The sequence below is a fragment of the Herpailurus yagouaroundi genome, unplaced genomic scaffold (assembly GCF_014898765.1).
Source record: "Herpailurus yagouaroundi ecotype Mexico unplaced genomic scaffold, PumYag 165, whole genome shotgun sequence".
NCBI classification, from domain to species: Eukaryota; Metazoa; Chordata; class Mammalia; order Carnivora; family Felidae; genus Herpailurus; species Herpailurus yagouaroundi.
In genome coordinates this window covers 22,022,110-22,041,170 of record NW_024412406.1, presented here as the reverse complement: position 1 = coordinate 22,041,170, position 19,061 = coordinate 22,022,110, and the positions used below count along the sequence as shown (strand labels likewise).

The window sequence follows — 19,061 nt, the reverse complement described above, 5'->3', positions numbered from 1 at the left end:
GTCTCTCTCTGTCCCAAAAATAAATAAACGTTGAAAAAAAAAAAGGGGGGGGGGGTGGTTATGTGGACCAGGCGGATTACATGTACACGGGTGGCTCTAGCAGACAGAACAAGAAATGGTATCTAGAAGTTGCAAAGACAGGTTTGAGTTCAATGTAAAGAAGTTTCTGGGAGAGTTGCCCCTCTAGAGCAGCATGGAGGACTGGGGTTCTCAATTTGGACTGATTCAAGAAGAGGCTGCATGGCCCCTTACTGAATACTCCCTGTTGGGTTCATCTCGAGGGGTCACTGCGGTGCCTTGTCACTCTGTGGTTGGGACCTCCCTTGCCACGTTGTAAACGAGAAGCAACCAGCTTGAAAGTAGGGAAGCGCAGTGCAAGGCCCCCCAAGTGGGACAGCCAGCGGGATCTTCCGCGCTCACCAGGGCCTGAGGACAAGGCAGTTAGGCAGCTGCCTGAGGGGCCACACTTCAGGAGGTGTTTTCTTCCTGCTTATGGCAATGCTTCGGCTCTCAGCTTTGCTATAAACCTATAAATCTATTGCCCCCCCCCCCCCCCATACACACACCGGACCCTTCATGAAAGCAGAGGGAAATGCAGAGCAAATGTGTCAAACAGCTGAGCCACACTGCAAGCGGGGGCTTCCTCCGTCCTGTCCCGGGACTACATGAAGCCATCTCACTTTCAAAGCTTAGGCTTGGCTCCCAAAGTGGGACTGTGCCTGGAGTCACAGTAGAGTTAGAGTAAAAATCTATTGTTTTGAGACAATTGTACTAATTTGCTTCTTGATTTCTTTAAACTTTCTACGGTACGTGCATATCCTGAATGTACATAAGAATCTGGGGCCGGGGGGAGGGGGGGGAGTTATTTTTACAGTGAGGTAAAACTAAGGAACACTAAATAGTTCAGATAAACAGCTCTGCAGCCCTAGGTATGCCCGGAACTGGCATGATGGTGACAACCCTGTCCTCTATTTGTGTTGCCTTTTCTATGTTACTTGTCCGTCCCCCAGTTCCCCCCTCCCCCTCCCCCATCTATAAAATGGAGATAATAGCATCACTCCTCAGGGGTGTGAAAATGAAGTAAGCTAATACATCTAAAGAACTTACAACAATACCAGGTGCACACAAAACAAGTTGTTAGTGTAATTATATATTGTTCTGGGGGTCATTTCGACCACCCCCGGGTTTAATACGTTTCCAGGACACACAGGTCCCAGAAACGCTGTTATACTCAGTTGTGGGTTGTTACAGCAAAAGAATACAGATTAAAATCAGCAAGGGAGAAAGGTGCATTGGGTGAGGTCCAGGTGCACAGGACCAGTCGCTGGCTTCCGGTTGTCCTGACAGAGTTTCATTCTCCCAGCAACATGTGACAACATGTTGTCACACCAAGTGTGACCAATCAGGGAAACTCACCCACACCGTGGTGTCCAGGATTTCTACTGGCTGACAGGGGTCAGTCACACAGACCTGCAGTCTTCAATTCCTCCTTCCCTACCTGCCCCCACAAGAGGTCACACTGATACAGGGTGACTCCAAACCCAGACATACAGAAAAGGCATTCACAAGAAGTCACATTTTTAGCATCAACTATATGGCATGGCGCACAGTCTCAAGCATGCAGAGACATTTTATCAGGCAGGATACCCCAAGGGTTCAGAAGAGCCAGTCCAGGGATAGTCCTGAAGGTTTGGGCAACTCAGGCCTTCTGAGTTCACATTTTATTGCGTGTCGTATGTAAATTTTGCTTGTCTGGACAATCAAGTTCAACCATTTTAATGTTTTAAATATTTTTGTAATGTTTTTCTTTATTTTTGAGAGAGAGAGGGAGAGAGAAAGAGAGAGAGAGTGAGGGAATGGCAGAGAGAGAGGGAGACACAGAATCTGAGGTAGGCTCCAGGCTCTGAGCTGTCAGCACACAGCCCGACACGGGGCTCGAACTTGTGAACTGTGAGATCGTGACCTGAACCAAAGTCAGACACTTAGCTGACTGAGCCACCCAGGCACCCCTTAATTTTTTTTTTTTTTTTTTAGCATGTGAACATTTATTGAATGCATATTGCACACCTATCTCTTATAACCTCTCTATATACTGGAAAATAACTTCAGTTCACATTGTAAACCCAAAATAGAAACTGTTATCATCTGATATGAGGGGGCTTATCAGAAACTACGGATTGCTATTACTGCACTATGGTGACAGAATGCTCTGAAAATTTTGATTGAAATTACACATCAAATGCTTTACAAATATGATTAGCTTTAGTCCTTATCAATAGCAGTGGGAAGTAGGTAATAGTTCTGTGTTACAGGTGACAGAATAAAGGTCCAGAGAGTTTTAAGAACCCGTCCAAGGCTCCTCAGCCAGTAAAGGGCAGAGTCTACATTTACCAATCCGATTCCAAACCTTGTGGTCTTAACATCATGCATGATAGTTTCCTATGATCTTGAGAAACATGGGCATTTATTAGTATGACCAGTTGGTGCTCAATGTCAAATAAAAAATATTTTAGTTGATAATGGGCAGAAAAAATATGATTTTATGTTTTAAGTATTTGGGAGAATTAACTAAAACATTCAAAGAAAGGAGGTGATTCAACTAGCCGTAATCACCCTCCATGGATGCTATTACTAATCGTAACCATTCATTACATCTCTTTCTCAATGAATCTAGTGTTGTAATTTTTCTTTTCTACTGGTAGAGGAGAATAAGAGAAGCAATTTTTGTATTCCACCCTTGAGTACTAAATACTAAAAAGTATTTGGGAACATTAAAAAAATCCGGTATCCATTCGACTTGATGCATCTCAAGATCCGTAGAATGTTTAGACACTGGGGCAGCCTTGTGGTAGAACACACATGTTGCTTTGACCACCAGAAAAGATCTTGGCAAAGAGGCTTTCAAGATGCCTCTCCCCATAAATATGTGGTGTAGAATGCAAAAAAGCCAGCATGAGAGAGATAGAAAAAAAGAGGGGGATTATATTGTTATTCTGAGTGTTTGGATTCATAAGGGGAACTTAAAATCTGAATGCCTTCCAAGGTTCCAAAATTGTTGCCTCCATGAATGGTCTGTAATTGCTTCTTTCTCCTTCCCCTATTATTAGATCTCAGTCTGTGGTAGAAGCTGGGACCCTGAAGCATGAAGAGAAGGGAGAGAACGAGAACACTCAGCCACTCCTGGCTCTGGACTGAACCCCGGCTCACCCCACGCCCCCGCAGATCGCCAGCCCTCAGTGGTATCAGCCACCCGGGAAGCACAGGCGCAACTGACCCACACAGACACGTGCGTTCCGCTTGACATGAGGCCCTCCACTCTGCCACCTAGTAATGACTGTCACCAGCCATCGGTCTGAGCAGCCAAAGTGAACAGACTTGAGAGATGGTTTTTTGTTGTTGTTGTTTTTCAGTGAGGGGATTGGAGGTGAAGCAAGGCGGCATTCCCCTTTATTTACGGTATTCAACGAATTGAAAAAGGAAAAACTAAATTGATGCACACACTCCGTTAGGACAAGGATTTTTCTGAGGCACCGCAGATACCCTTTCCAGTTTTTGTGATTTAAGATTAAGCGCACTTCCAAGTAGATACACAAGAATTAAGCCGTGCAGACACAGTTGTCAAGCTCAATGTAAGTGCAAAGCCCCAAGACAGTAATCTCTCCAGTGATTTCCATTCTTATTGAATTATTTTCTTCGACCTCATCACCAGCATCGAATTGTTCAGCCTAAGGAAGGGCATGTTCTTGTAGGTCCGGCTATTTGCAGAGTTTGCTTATTTGGATATCCTGCAAGAATGATTTCGACGTCACATCTTTCTTTCAGGCCACCAGCTGATTACCATGATCTGACTTTAAAGGAAGACGCACACAACTTGAAATATGATTGTTTCATCTTAATGTGACTTGTCACAGGCAACATGTATCTGCGGGGGAGGGGGTGGGGTCTCATTGAAAACACATGTCAGTGATGAATGAATCCATTCAAATTGCCTCACTCGGGTCACTACAGCAAAGAAAAGTGCTACTGAAGCATTTAGCGCCCCCCATCCTCCTGCAACCAGTTCAAGGTGTGGAGAAGGGACCTGGCTGTTGCTGAGAGGGTACATATCAATCATGGAGGAAGACCCTTAAAGATGGCTAAATATGCAAATACTGAAAATAGATTAGGATTGCGGGATAAAATGCCAAAGATCATTTTATTTCTTTGTTCTCCTTAGAAATGGAGTCCCCAACTATCCAGTCAAAGGAAATGAAATAAAAGTGAATAGGATACGATATCCTTACTTGGGCCATGTTTCCCCAGATGAGTTGTATGTTTTTACATATATTTTATGCTCCCAGCCATCTGCATGACATGGGCATTTATTAGTATGACCAGTTGGTGCTCAATGTCAAATAAAAAACATTTGAGTTGATAATGGGCAGAAAAATATGATTTTATGTTTTAAGTGTTTGGGAGAACTAAAAAATTCAAAGACAGGAGGTGATTCACCTGGCCATAATCACCCTCCGTGGATATTACTAATCGTAACCATTTATTACATCTCTTTCTCAATGAATCTAGTATTTTAGGTTTTTTTTCTACTGGTAGAGGGGAATAAGAAGTAATTTTTGTATTCCACCCTTGAAATAAAATTTAAATAGAATTAAAAATATTTCTCAACCAACTGTATCACAGTACAAGTAAAACCAATTCATTTTATGTAGACATTTCAAATAAAATAGTAACACTGAAAATCATTCTACCAATGCAGTGACCAAAATGCTTTCCTTTATATTCCATGACGGAAGAAAGATAAAGAATTAAAGTGAATTGGAAAATCCATTTTATTACTTGTGTTTATAAAATAGTTGAGGGATCCAAGTGTTTAAAACGGTATCGGAGTTGATTATTGCCAACACTTTACAACAGTAAGGATAACTCTGGCTTTTTAATTGGCAACATTTAGAACCTACTGTAGTGACCTGATTTGAAATACCATATTATAATTATTAAGTCAAGAGCTAGTTTTTACTCTAGTCCGTGATTTCATTAAATGAACGTAAGATGATGGTTTAACACTGACAACTCATACTTTAAATTTCTTTATGTGTATGCGGTATACATGTAAGAACCAAATTCAGTAAGTGACATGAATATTCTTACAGGAGCATTGGATTGTGTTGTCCTTTGTCAGTCATTTCTTCCGTTCAATAAATACTGAAGGACACAACACCTTTTTATTTTCAAGAGTTTGCTTTTCCTTCTGGACTTTGGTAATTTCGATACTTTCCTCATGTGCTTCTTCATCTATTTTAGTGGGATTGTTTTGGCAAAACAGACAGGAACAAAATATCTTGCAAACCCTTCTCACTGGAAGCTCACGTCAAGCCAAAAGGGTCCATTTCAACGTTAAAGAACTCTTTTTAAAAGACATAAAGCATCCCTCTTTGTCCTTAAATGGAAAGGAAGCACAAGTGTTTTTTTCTACCCGTGAATGAGATTTGGTAACTGCTGTGTCATTTCTTCAGCATTTTTGTTCGTATTGGCTTAAAATTCAGGTACATGAATATCATTACATTCACATAGCTATCCTTTCTAGTTTGGACTGGAAACATGCAATATTTAATGCATTAATACTCTTCTAAGTTTGATCATCTTTGGAATAAGGAGGCAAAACCATTTTTCAACTGTTATTTCTACGCCGTGCGTAACATTAAAGCTAAACTATGGACAACGATTGCTACTTCAAAGCTATATTTAAATGGCAGAAGTTTCTCAAGCCAGGGAAACACAAGAGTCTCCCAAACTCTGTCAAAGAGGAAGGCGATCTGGACATCCTAAACGCAGGACTAAGATCCTGGCATTCCTGAGGTCTTTCACTCTGCCATCCTTCATATTTTTACAAAATTGTGGTGGGGACCCACCTAAGGACCTCCTCACTCACGTGGATCTACAACAGGCAAGGAGACTCTGGGTTCCAGCCCTTTCTCAGACGGCAAACAGGCCAAGGAGCCCGATGTCCTAGCAGCCACCTCGCTATTTGATCCTGAGAGAACGTTTTTACTCCGAGAAATGTTCCTTTTTCAAGTCCTAATTCTTGGCATTAAAAAAATTTTCATGTGGCACTTTCATACCTCGATATAAAATAATTCCATGTCTTCTTTCGGTGTGAAAAGTTCCTCTCAGAAAGACAGAGTCTCTACCATTTGCATGGTGAGGAGAGAAATTAAGACACTGTCTTTCAATGACGATTTGAAACAGCAAATGGATTCAGTTGGTAGGAAGCAGTACAGTCCACAGACATCAGCACAATTACATCTTTCTCCTTTGTAGTAGGAAAATATAATTGCTTCTTTTATGAGTGTCTTTCACTAAAAATAATTAAAAGAGGGAAGTATGGGTTCACGGGGAAAGTTACCATTGAACAGCATTTACACAGCTCGTTATCAAAATCAACAAAAAAGTAGTGGTACGTGATGACAAAATTGCCTAGCTACCCTAGAAAAATATAATTGCATAGAAAGATTACAAGCTAAAGTGATCGATTCACAGTTTCTACATATCTTCTCATTGTACACTGATTTCGGCCTCTTCTAAGTGGAGAAAGCATCTTTGGCTGACAAGGTAGAAGCTATCCCGTATTCACCTGAAAATGTGGCATCAGATGGGTGCCGTCATGGAAGGAAGTACAGCAGAGTACTTTCTACATGAACTGCAGCAAGGCAAATATTCCTTTTAGTGTCTTCTAATCCTAGCAGGAGCCTCAGAATTTTTCGGGCTGCAAGTCAAAGGAATCAAGGGCCTCAGACTTGGAACCTGTGTCCCTACACCCAAGGAGATGGAAGCGGAAAGGCAGCCTCTCTCCAGTGTGTCCCAAGCCTGTACAACATACTAAATCGCAGGAAGGCTCTGTCTCTGCTGGGGGGTCAGCTCTGGGTGCCACACGTCCACGATGAATATCAGCCGGAAAGACGCAGCGTCCTGCCATACCTCGTGCTCAAAAGAGTCATCAAAGATGAGCACCTTGCCTTCTTCCCACGTCCTGGAAGAGAAAAACATGGGTTCAGATGTCTGAGAATCAACCCATGGCTATGTGCAGATGGGCACTTTCATGATAACCTTTGGGAGATGACCAGATAACTGGAACGCGAAGCCAGCATTTATTCTCTCCTTGCTGATTAAGAAAGAATTTAAGGATTCTTACCATGAATACAATTTTCGATGCTGAGCCCTGAACGTGAACACAGGGCAGGGGACTGGTGATAAGAGCATACTGACCTCACCACAGGCTTTGCAATTATTCTTTTTTTTTTTTTTTTTTTAATTTTTTTTTTCAACGTTTATTTATTTTTGGGACAGAGAGAGACAGAGCATGAACGGGGGAGGGGCAGAGAGAGAGGGAGACACAGAATCGGAAACAGGCTCCAGGCTCTGAGCCATCAGCCCAGAGCCCGACGCGGGGCTCGAACTCCCGGACCGCGAGATCGTGACCTGGCTGAAGTCGGACGCTTAACCGACTGCGCCACCCAGGTGCCCCGCAATTATTCTTGGAACAAGCCTAGGTGTGGCTTGTAGAGTCAGGCAAGCAGTGAAAGGCGTGCCCCGGTGGCTCAAGCCCACATGACTTCCTGGTCAATGACTGCGTGCTGTCCTCCCTTGGCCTTTCAGAGACTGGTCTAGACCTATGGGCAGCACCTGGGTATCTTCATGCCCCGTAGGATACCTGGAAGGGCGCCAGTGCATCTCCAAATGATTTTCTCAACGCTTTCCGTTGGTTAAAGCTCCATTTCGTGGAAGAAGTCCCATTTTATGGAAAGGCAGATTGGGAATGGATTTTGTTTATATTTTTAATGTCATTTGCAATGCAAGTGGGCTATCCGTGGAGTATTTTAAATCAATGCTGCAAAACATTCCTCAGGGCCTCCAACATTACTTCATAAAATATGTGTATAGAAGCTAAGACCCAAACATAGTACTAGTCTAAGTAAAGCAATCAAGACAGAAATATGCCGGGGCAATTACACAATGCCTTTCAAATCCAAAGAAAGTTTATTAGTCATGCTAATGTTCTTCTCTTTTTAAAATAGGTATTTACTGCCAATTTATTACATGCTAAGTTACATTTTTAAAATGAAATTATTACTAGGAAATTTTCTTTAGTATTAAAGTTCCATGCAAGCATTTGATATTCTATATTGTGGATTAGCAAAAAATTAAAATCATAGGATAGAAAATGCTAGCTTGATTTCAAGATTTCAGATAACTTGGGGGCTGTCCTGTGCTCTGCATATGTTTGACAGCCTCTCTGGCCTCTACCCACTAGATGCCGGCAGCACTCTCCCACCAGTCATGAGATCCAAAAGTATCCCCAGTCATTGCCAAATGTCCCTGTGGAGTGGTGGTCGGGGTGGGGGGGTGGGTGGTGAGAGGCACATTCATCCCAGACACATTGTATTAATCAGACAATAACATTTCTACGTTATTTAAAGTAAATGATAAACAAATGAATATTTGCCAGTTGAAAGTTCCTTGAAGTTGAGAATCGACCCCTACTTTCCCACTCATCCCCACCTTCCTACCCCACGTCACACGCTGTCTCACACACCTAGCCTAATAGCTTGCATTCAATAAACATGGGCTGCTTGACTCTTCACTATGATTCCTCTTATGGTTCAGAGTTCTACTGGAGTTCCATCCAAGTGAAACCAACAACAGAAATATACAGACACCAGAGCACAAGACAGAGTGTATATTATTAAATATTATTAGACACATATTAAAACCAAACTTGAAAAGAAAGGCAAAGTTAAGAAAAGGACAAGAAAAAGGAAGTGGAATGGCCCATAGCTTATACAGTTTGGTGGTGATGTTCTAGGCCTTAGTGTTACTGGTGGGGCTATGCAATGTGTATGGAGGATCGCTGACAAGCCTAAATATAGGCAGCAGATAAGGGGGGCAGTGCACTGACGGGGGAGCGGCAGTACGCCCGTGTGCACAGCAGCATCGCCCATAGCAGCCAAAAGGCGGAAGCAACACAAGTGTCCATGGACCGATGAATGGGTACACAAAATGTGGAACATGCGTACAATGGAGTATCATTCAGCCTTCAATGGGAAGGAAATCCGGACCATGCTACAACATGCACATTATGCTCCGTGAAACAAAGCACTCACACAAGAACAAATATGGTGTGAGTCCACTTACAGGCGGTACCTAGAGCAAAGTCACAAAGATGGTAAGAATGATGGGGGCGGGGGTTGTTCAGTGTGTTCAGTTTCACAAGATGAGGAGTCCTGTGGATGGACGGATGTTGGCGATGGCAGCACAGTAGGAACGTACACAGCGCCACTGAACTGTGTGGATATTTAGAAACGGGATGGTAAATTTTATGTTATGTGTTTCGCCACTGTTAGAAAAGGAAAAAAAAAAGGTGGGGGGAAGGGAAAGGGGAGCATGTGGTGGAAGAGAAAGAGGGAGAGAAACAGCACAGCACAACGGGCAGGTTACAGCCCTGAATGGAAGCAGATTTAAAACCAACTGGCCATTTACTACTGTGTGACCTGGGGGGTCACTCAGCATACAGGAGCCTTTGTGTCTTTATCCGATGAAGGGTAGGGAATACAAAAGAGGAGGAAGGAAAATACAGAAAAAAAAAATAGGGAAAAGAAAGATAGAGATGATAACATATGTAAGTGGTATAATGTTACCAAAAATAACCTTGGCTTCACGCCCTATGAATTGGCCTTCATGGAGAAGACAAAAATCTTCCAAGGGGGTGAGATACCAAAAATTTCAGAGAGCTGCGAAATACACTTTGTGCTATCATGGCAAGGGTTCTCCAAGTTTTTTTTGAGTGGCAGAGGATCTGGAATCTACTGAAAATACTGGAAGTAATTCAAAGAATGGAACACAAAATTCTAGGTTGCACAAGATGATATTTTTCACTCGATTCTGATGGGTGTAAGAAAGTCAAAGACTTAGGGATGCTTTACGGGAGAAAATTATTGAACATCTCATTCATTAACTTACATTCCCCATGAATTGGGAAAAGCTTTTAGTGTTGAAACACACTGGTTTATTCCAGGAACACCAGTGTCTTTAAGGGTGGAATTTGACCACTGTCTGTGGCTTTTCAGATATCTTAAGTCAAGTATGGACCAGTGTAAACCATTGATGAAATAATTTTTTTTTTTTTTTTTTAACAAAAATCTGGGAGGTATTCTAAAGAGTTGGATTCCTTTAGGGCCCTAAAACTCACGGGGAAGTGTGTCCTGTTATCTTCTCTTTGCCCTTCCATTTTCTTTTTTTTCTTTTCTTTTTTTTTTTTAATTTTTTTTTAACGTTTATTCATTTTTGGGACAGAGAGAGACAGAGCATGAATGGGGGAGGGGCAGAGAGAGGGAGACACAGAATCTGAAACAGGCCCCAGGCTCTGAGCTGTCAGCACAGAGCCCGACGCGGGGCTCGAACTCACGGACCGCGAGATTGTGACCTGAGCTGAAGTCAGACGCTTAACCGACTGAGCCACCCAGGCGCCCCAGCCCTTCCATTTTCTTTCAGACAGTTTTCCAGAAAAGCTGCCAAGATACCCAATTATTTAATGTAGATTCCTTGTGAATACTTCAAAACTGGCATGTTTCGATCCCTCATGAGAGCTAAAATGACAAAAAGTGTAGCCCTCATTAACCTGAAAGGGAAAAACAAAAAATCCCCTCCAAGCCACGTGCAGGCTGAGGGACTGAGGTTAACTTGAGATAAATGCCTTGCTTGGGAAAGGATGAGGTTTTCCAGAAAAAGCCACAGCTCTAAATCGGTCAAAGGTCTTCAGATCTCTTCTGAATAACAAAGACTCTCACTGCAAGGTGAAGAAAACAGTTTTCAGGCCGCTTGCTTTGTGAGCAACGCTTCACCAAATATGATTAAGTTATACTCCAAGTATGACCTGAAAGGTGCCCTCTGGAGAAAAGATTTTCAGGGTTGCCCTTGAGTTTCCTGAGGGCGCACCCTGCCTTTCTCTCAGGGCTCAGGAGAGCAGGACCAGAGTGGGGGGCTGCACCCTCTCCCCAGATGGCTACCTCATCTGGCTTTGAGAATGCCTTAGCATCGAGAGAAGCACGCCTCTCCCTGGTTTGCAGAAGATACAAGAACACCTGGTCAAAGACAAAGTAATGTCACATAATTCTTCAGTTTCTCAAATTACTGTAATTATAATTAACGATACTGGTATAATGGTGGCAGTATTGTACCCAACAACCACACTGTGTCACAGAATTATCGTCAACACTAATCATGCTAAACGATGATACTAGGTGCTTATAGAGTCTGCCACCTAAACACCTTATTGATCACATCACAGTGATCCTTGCTAAAATGTTGAGGTAGGCAAGAGACAGGGTTCTAATTTTCCAGCAGAGGAATCCTATGGAAGCAAGTTCAGATGTCTGCAGCGATACTGCGGGTCTGTGGAAAAAGCGCAAAGTCACCAGCCTTGCTTCATTAGAGCCCAGACCTTCAGCTAGAGATCACGGTACTACTAGGGGACATGCTTAGCGCCTGCGCTGCTGTGGGAGGTGGCCTGGAAGGCATTTAACAGGCTGAGTGGAATACAGAAAAAGGGTCAAAGAGCTCAGCAATAAGGCTACATAACACAGTACTTATTAATCCTGACCTACTGAAGTCCCTCAATTCTGACTGCATTAGAAATCCTGGCACATACTAGAATCGTAACGTAAAACTCTTCTCTCTACCTAATACACAAAGACAGAAATACACACGTGCACAAATGCACATTTTTTTCTATGTATATATGTATGTAGTATCTATCTATCTATCTATCTCTCTATCTATCTATCGGGACAAAGCATTTTTCTGGAGGCTAGGACACCTGTGTTCTCGTTCTGACTGCTGCTAACTAGCCATGTGATAAAGCACTTCACCAAGGGGCCTCCATTTCCCCATCGGTACAACGACAGAGATGGAAAGATGGCCTCTAAGGCTCCTTTCCACAGGAAAATTCCCTTAATTCTCTGAGCCGAGTTGCTGGTTAGGACTTCGGTCTTCACACGACATTTCACAGGGCACGCTTAAGCTTCCGTCTGAGAAATGGAGAAATAGTATTTGCTGCTTTGTTTCAGGTCAACAGATCAATTCCAATGAAAGACGGCTGACTTCACAAAGAAGCTCTCTTCCCGACAGATCGTGTGCATATGCACCCCTAGCACATCTCCCAGCCCCTCACAGAAGAGCCCGGCCCGGCTGCCACAGGGCCGCCCTCCCCTCCACACAGGCCCGGGGACTTCCCCTGTCTCTGTGGAAGCTCTGGACCCCCTCCTCTTGGTCCTGGGTCAACCAGCAGCCGAGAAAGCCAAAAGGGGGCCAAGAAAGAGAAAAGGCAGAGGAAGGCAGACTCATAAGACCCCAGATGGGATGCCGCTGCCCTGTCCCCACAGACCTCCAGTTCCAGGGTGGGGGCTTGGGGAGGAAAAGGGGAAATGTGGGAGCGGGGTGTGGAGCTCTCCGCTGTGCTCCTGCCGGTCCTCCTTTCTCCGGGATCGCTCCTGGCCCCACGCCTATCAGATCACAGTCCCCATCTGTATCCGTTCCATCCCTCCACACCCTTGGCCTCCTATCGCGCTCCCCTTTCCTAACTCCTGAAAGCCCCGCCTCCTCCAGGTCACAAGAACCATCTCCAGTGGTGGAGGGGTGCTTGGTCTCACTCCCTGGAAGGTAAGAGACAAAGGTCCCCATTTCTACGGCGATCCCACAAGAGGACAGTGAAAGATCAAACACACGGAGTGCTTTTACCACACAGCACTCTGTAAAGACAGTCCGGACTGCGTCGAGGTGGACTGCTTTCACACTCAAAATCACAGAAAGATACACTTTTGTTCTTCTCCCATCTCACAGGTGAGGAAATCAAGGCTTAGAGAGATGATGCAAGTTGTCTAAAGATGGAGTGAAAAGCCTTGGAGGACTGGCCCAGGAACCTCCACATCATTTAATATTGCCGTAGCAAAATGGATCCCAACTTTCCCATTTCTCGACCATCACTTGAACAAACGAAAGGTTTGCCCACGAGTCGTACTGCATGTGGGCATCGCCATTCCCTGGGCAGGGATCGCTGCGTATCTGCGTGTACGAATGCTAACCAGAACAGCGGTTAAGAGACTTCACTGGACGTCTTTAATTCACCAAGTTGCTCAAGGAAAGGAAGAAAGGGGACAAAATGTTACTATTTAGTAACAAATACTCAGGGAACACATCCAGGTAAAATGCCATGTTCGACCTGCAATCCCAGGTGCGCAGGCTCGGATGGTGACTTATGGACGGGTAAGGTCACGTTACAGTTGGGCTGGAAGACGGTTACGTTCTGTGAAAGAGAAGAGCTATGATGTCCAAAGGAAAATTCTCAGACTTTAGCTTCCTGGACACTTTGTGAAAAAAGAAATGCTGTCTATGAACAATTCATGGTGACTTTAAAAAATTAAGTCTTTCTCTCACTGTTAACATGTTAGCAGGCTTTCCACATAATCTACCTAATTAAAAACTTGAGAGATTAATGGAAAGAGTATGCTACAAAAACACTTGAGGTATGCTGTGGTAGAGGGCCATTATTTCCACAGCAGCAGGAAGAGGCATCACAGGACTTCTTGCCAATTCATGTCTTCAGCGTGCTGCTGACGTGACACCCATGCACATTTTCCTGACGATCTGGTGGTCCTGTCCAATATTTTTGGCTGGTAAGTTGCAGGCAACAAGCCTGAGTCTCCAGGAGAGCCACACAGTCACTCTTCTTTCCCGCAGCCTGGTTCCAGCACGTCCTGAAGACTCAGTGGAAAGAATTCCCGTGTGCGATCGTCCGGAGCTCAAACAACTTGGCCGCTCCATGAGAGTAACGATGAGTTCTGCTTGCCAGTGGCACATTCATCCGCCGACTCAAGTTCATTCAGCTTTGGGTGGCGATCCTAAACGAGCTCACTTGACAGACCACCAAGCAGGGCTTGTCAGGGATGACACAAATGGCCCGGAAATGGAGATTCTCCAGCTCGCTGCTTGGCCGTGAAGACCAGCCTTCACACTGATTGCCTCTCAAGTCCCAGATGATCTTAATTTTGTAGCCACCACCAACAAAACCCCAAAAGCCCAGAAATGTGTAGTTAGATGCCGTGGGGTTGAGGCGACACAGACTTTCAAACCAGACTGCTTGAGACCAAACCTTCGTTCTGATATTGTAGCGGGTTGAATGGTGGCCTCCCCAAAAAAGTATGTCCACCTGGAACCTGTGAATGTAAGCTTATTTGGAAAAAGAGTCTTTACGGTTGTAATGAAGTGGAAGATCTTGAGATAAGACCCTCCTGGATTAGGCTGGGCCCTAAATCTATTGGTGGTGTTGTGTTGGCAGAGGGAGAGATTGGAGCCACGTGTCTACAAGCCGAGAGATACCAAGGAATGCCAGCAGCTACCACAAGCCAGGAGAAAGGCAGGGCACGGACTCTCCCTCAGAGCCTTTAGAAGAAGCCAACCCTCCTGACACCTGACTTTGGACTTCTGGACTCCAGAGCTACGAGACAATGAATTTTCTGTTGTTTAAAGTCATCCGGTTTGTGGTAATTTGTCATGGCAGCCTCAGGAAGCTGACACAAACATCAGCGTTTACTGAGCTGAGTGACCTTGTGGAAGTTACTTGGCATCTTTACACCTCAGTCTCCCCAGTTACAAAAGAGATTTCAATAATCCCTTAGGATTGTTGTGAGGATTAGTTAATAATATAGCGCCTGTGGCATGCTAAGAACTACTGCGTACAGCAAGCACGCTCTCGATCATTACTGTGTTCCTCTTCCTCCACCTCATGGACACACACATGCGGTATGGAGAAGCATCTGGACAGTATCTTGGGGTATCAAGATCAAACATAATATTGACTTTTTTCTATTGTGCTTCTCTGTGTTTTACAAATTACGTACAAGGAATGTGCATCACATATCAGTTTTACAGTCAGAGGGCACTTATTAATGTTAAGTGATCATTTTTATTTGTAACAATAAAAGGCCATGTCGCTGCGAGCTCATCGTCAGATAAAAAGAGCGCGGCTGTTCGTCTGCAGTGACGGAATATTTAAACAAGACGCGTGCTAGCAGGACTCACACGGCGCTGGAGGCACAGCAGTGTGATTATTCACACCTGAGAACTACGATGCACGAATTGCTACAAGTAACCTCCTCTTTTGGGAGTCGAGAGGCTCTGAAAATTCCTCCCTGTTGCCTAGCGCAAAGGAGCCTGATTTCTTGGTCTACGTGTTTCTCTTTCCACACTAATAGTATTTCTACACTAACAGCATGACACTTCCAGGTTTCATATTTCAGTATTTCTGTCTTCAGAGTCTAGAAACTGCCTGTCTCCCATCCAGATACCCAGCTGTTTTCCCTACAGGCATCACACAGTACTTAAATGGCGCCATTTCCCTTATGAAAAACATGAGTTTTGTACCGAAGTACTTGGCCTGACCCAACCGCTCTTGAGTGAAGGCTTACTGAGGATGAGAATGTAACACAACATAAAACTGAAGACAAGGGGCGCAGACAAGGCTGTTGACCAGCCATCATGAGGAGGTGGAAAGGCATCGATGCTGTAGGCTCTTCAGGGAGGAGAGAACAGGAAGCACTTCATCCTCTGCAAAATCACCTCCCTGACCCAACAACAGGTAGGTGGGTGGGGAGCACTCTTAAATTTTTTTTTAAGTTTATTTATTATTTTGAGAGCGAGAGAGCGAGAGAGAGAGAGCGAGATTCCCAAGCAGGTTCCATGCTGACAGCGCAGATCCCGGTGTGCAGCTTGAAGTCACAAACCGTGAGATCATGACCTGAGCTGAAATCAAGAGTCGGACGCGAAACTGACTGAGCCACCCAGGCGCCCCAAGGAAAGCACTTTTTACTAATCACTGCAAAATACACCATCTGCAAATTACTGTTTTCAACAGGTACTTACAGTCCGTGGAAATTGAGGGGCGGCCAAGTTAACGTTCTTACTCAAGCTTACCGAGGCTGGTGCAGGAGGGACGCTACTTCCTGTAGGTGAAGACCATTAACCTAATCATGCTTTCAGCTTGAGGGGAGGGCCTGGCAGTCCCTTCCTTTGTCAAGCATGGTCATCAAGCGTTTGCTGGGAGCCTGGCGTGGGGAATGCACTGTGGTTGTGCCGCTGGGGCGGCTCTCCCAGTGCCGCTGCTGCAGTTTGAGCCCTGCTGGGCTTCTTGTTCAAGCTTCCGGCACTCTCTACCTGCTCCCCTTCCTCACCGCCTCACTCTTTCCAGCTGGGCTTCTTGCTGCCTCAGGCCTCGGATGACAAGGATCAGTTCATACGTGTCTCTCTCCCTACTGGTTCATAAGTGGACTTTTGTTTAGTGATTTTTTCCCCCAGAGTATCTATAAGCAGGACAGACAAGAAAATTTAAAAAATAAACAGAAGGCAGGATGGAGGGAGGGAAGGAGATCCAGAGACAGGAATAACAAATGACAAACTTCTAACCACAGGCAGTACTCAGGAAACAGGCCTGGTGCTCTTCCCCGTCTTCACTGCCCACGGTTATTTGGTCTCGTTCCCCGGCGTTCTCTCCATTTCCCTGGGTCCCCCGTCACGTCCTCACCTTGTTTCCCTTTGGTGGAGAGCTTGCGTGTGTACACAGAGTCCCCAAAGGCTTGACGAGGTCCATTTCATCTTGGGAGAAACTTCTTCCTGCCCAGCTGTCTCTGATTCTCGTCCTGGTTCTTCCCACCTCTGCCCTTGGCCGCCCCGCCTCCCTGGTGGTTCTCTTTCCTCCTTCGGTCTTCTAAATGTGGATGGGTTCGTGGAGTCTCCAGTTTCCTCCAGAACCTGCTAAGTCTGCCTCTCCAACCTTTATGGCCAGACATGGCTTCTCTCCCGAGCTCCAGGCATCTCTATCCAGCTGACTCCTGGATGTTTCCATTACTGTCTTCCAGTAGCAACTTAAGTAAAATATATATATAAACACTGAACTCATTACCCATTTCCCTGAACTCGCCTCACACCTCCCAAGTTCTCAGTATTCGCTAAAGCATCAACAGTCTCCTACTGACCCAAATGGACACAGGCCGAGGCATCCTGGACTTTCCCTCCCTTACACCACACGCTTGAGTCAACGCGCATAAGATCTCCTGTACCTGCCCATTACTCTCCCTTTGCTTCCAGCATCCCAAGTCCAGCTCTTCTTGGGTGGGCCACCATGACAGGGTGCTAACTGTTCTTCCTGCCTTCCCGCATCCTCCCCGCCATGGCTTCCAGAGTAACTTCCTGACAAGAGTCTGATCCCACTATCAAATACTGATCAAAGCCTTCTATAATTGGGCTTCTATTCTGCTTTCATTTTCCAACCGTATTCTATATGCGCTGTTAAAATTTTTAGCCAAGAAGGCCGTTAGACGAGGGTGGCTTCCACGCCTTGGCAGCCTACGTAAGCAAACTGAAGTCTAAGCCAGAGTCAATGCACCTGAATCTGAGAAAGTGAAGCAGAAGAGCAACTGATCACAAACAGCCAACCGGGTTTTCCGAAGCAGGGCCAACTGCTTACGCGGTATCTAGTCAAATACTTCCTTTGCTTGGCTTCAGCATCTTCTCTCTGGAAACCCTGCCCTCCAGCTCCTGCCCTGGGGCACTCCTACCCACCTTTGCTTTGACACTATGCAATGTGAATCGATGTATGCCCAAATGAACTCTCGAAAATTTTAATGTGCATCAGTTTACCTATACTGTTGTATACACTCGTGGTTGCTGACATCACTCCATATTCTCCCTATGTGCCCTCTCTCATTTTTGGCTTCTGTGCCTTTGCAGATCCTATTCTTTCAGCCTGAAATGCCTTCCCCCTCCCCCAGCTTTCAATGTCCAAACCCTTTCTGTCTTTAAGAGTCAACACTGTCAAGATTCTCAAAACCCCAGCAGCAAATGAGCTAGCTGCCCATTGTCCCATCTGTAGCATTTTTATCTGTACTGCTCTTATGACTCTGACATTTGAGCCTGTGGTATGTCCCTGATGAAGCACGTCTGGCAGAGGAAAGCCCTATCTGAACCTCCCACAGCACTCCGTGTCGCTATGCCACGTGCAGGACAGGCAGGTCTCTGCCAACAACCAAACGAACAACTCAAACTACCTCCCGAATAGGAGGTACCTCCCCGCCCCATCGGACCTCTACTGAGGACCCTGAGAAATGACTAAGAAGATAGCAACCTGGTTTCTGCCCTCCAGGAGCTTCTAGCTCCCAGAGATTAGGCTAACATACACCAACTGATAAAAAGCAATGGGAGATACAGAACAGGATTACTGAGAATCTATACTATACACGCACTCAGAAGTCAGAAGAGAGGCTCCTCTGTATGACACGACATTGGATCTTAGCAATAGGCTTATTTTGGATGAGTGTAAAAAAGGGCATTCTCGGTGGCCGGAGCAATAGGATTAGGACAGCAAAAGGCACGGGCAGAAGGGCCTAACATTCACCACATCCCACTCATGTTAGGACGTGGGCTCAGTGCCCTGTATGTGTTATTTCATTTGATCCTACAATAATCCTGCAGAGCAGACAGCATCATTGCCAATTTCGTAAGTGAGGAGGCTGAGGTTCGAAGGGATTAAGGAATGGGCCCAGGTTACACAGGATTAGGTGGCAGAGCTGGGGTTTGAAAAAGGCAGCCTGGGATTTGAAACACACAGCCTGTTTCTGTTGCCCCATGCTGCCTCCCCTAGAGCAACACACGTAACTATCACTGGGCATTTTCTTCAGGAAGGGGGACCCTCTGCATCGATGAATAATTCAAGTTGTAGAGCAATAAACACAATGTGTAATCTGTATAGGGCTCAGCACAAGATGGTTGGTCCTGAGTGCAAGTCTGTCCATCTAGAAAGAGAAGCGAGAAGGCTCTTCACTGAGATGACAATGGTGTGGGGAGAAATGATTAGGGAGGGCGGCCCTAGACCCGAGGAGTCTCTCCAGACTCACGGAAAGCACAAGGAAGGGGCACAGACTAGAGTGTGGATTAGTATCACCCACTCCAGCCTACTCCAGTTA

At 45.1% G+C, this 19,061-nt stretch overlaps 2 protein-coding genes across 2 annotated transcripts in view; one reads left to right on the top strand and one right to left on the bottom strand.

Moving 5' to 3' along the window:
- Positions 1-5,212, top strand: part of CLVS1 (clavesin 1) — a 172,668-nt gene extending 167,456 nt beyond the window's left edge. The window contains exon 6 of the mRNA XM_040487718.1: positions 3,108-5,212. Coding sequence (XP_040343652.1) covers positions 3,108-3,195 — 88 coding nt within the window. The 3' untranslated portion in view covers positions 3,196-5,212. The remainder of the gene's footprint in view (positions 1-3,107) is intronic.
- Positions 4,803-19,061, bottom strand: part of ASPH (aspartate beta-hydroxylase) — a 229,473-nt gene continuing 215,214 nt past the window's right edge. The window contains exon 25 of the mRNA XM_040487723.1: positions 4,803-7,024. Within this exon, the coding sequence (XP_040343657.1) occupies positions 6,874-7,024 (151 nt within the window). The 3' untranslated portion in view covers positions 4,803-6,873. The remainder of the gene's footprint in view (positions 7,025-19,061) is intronic.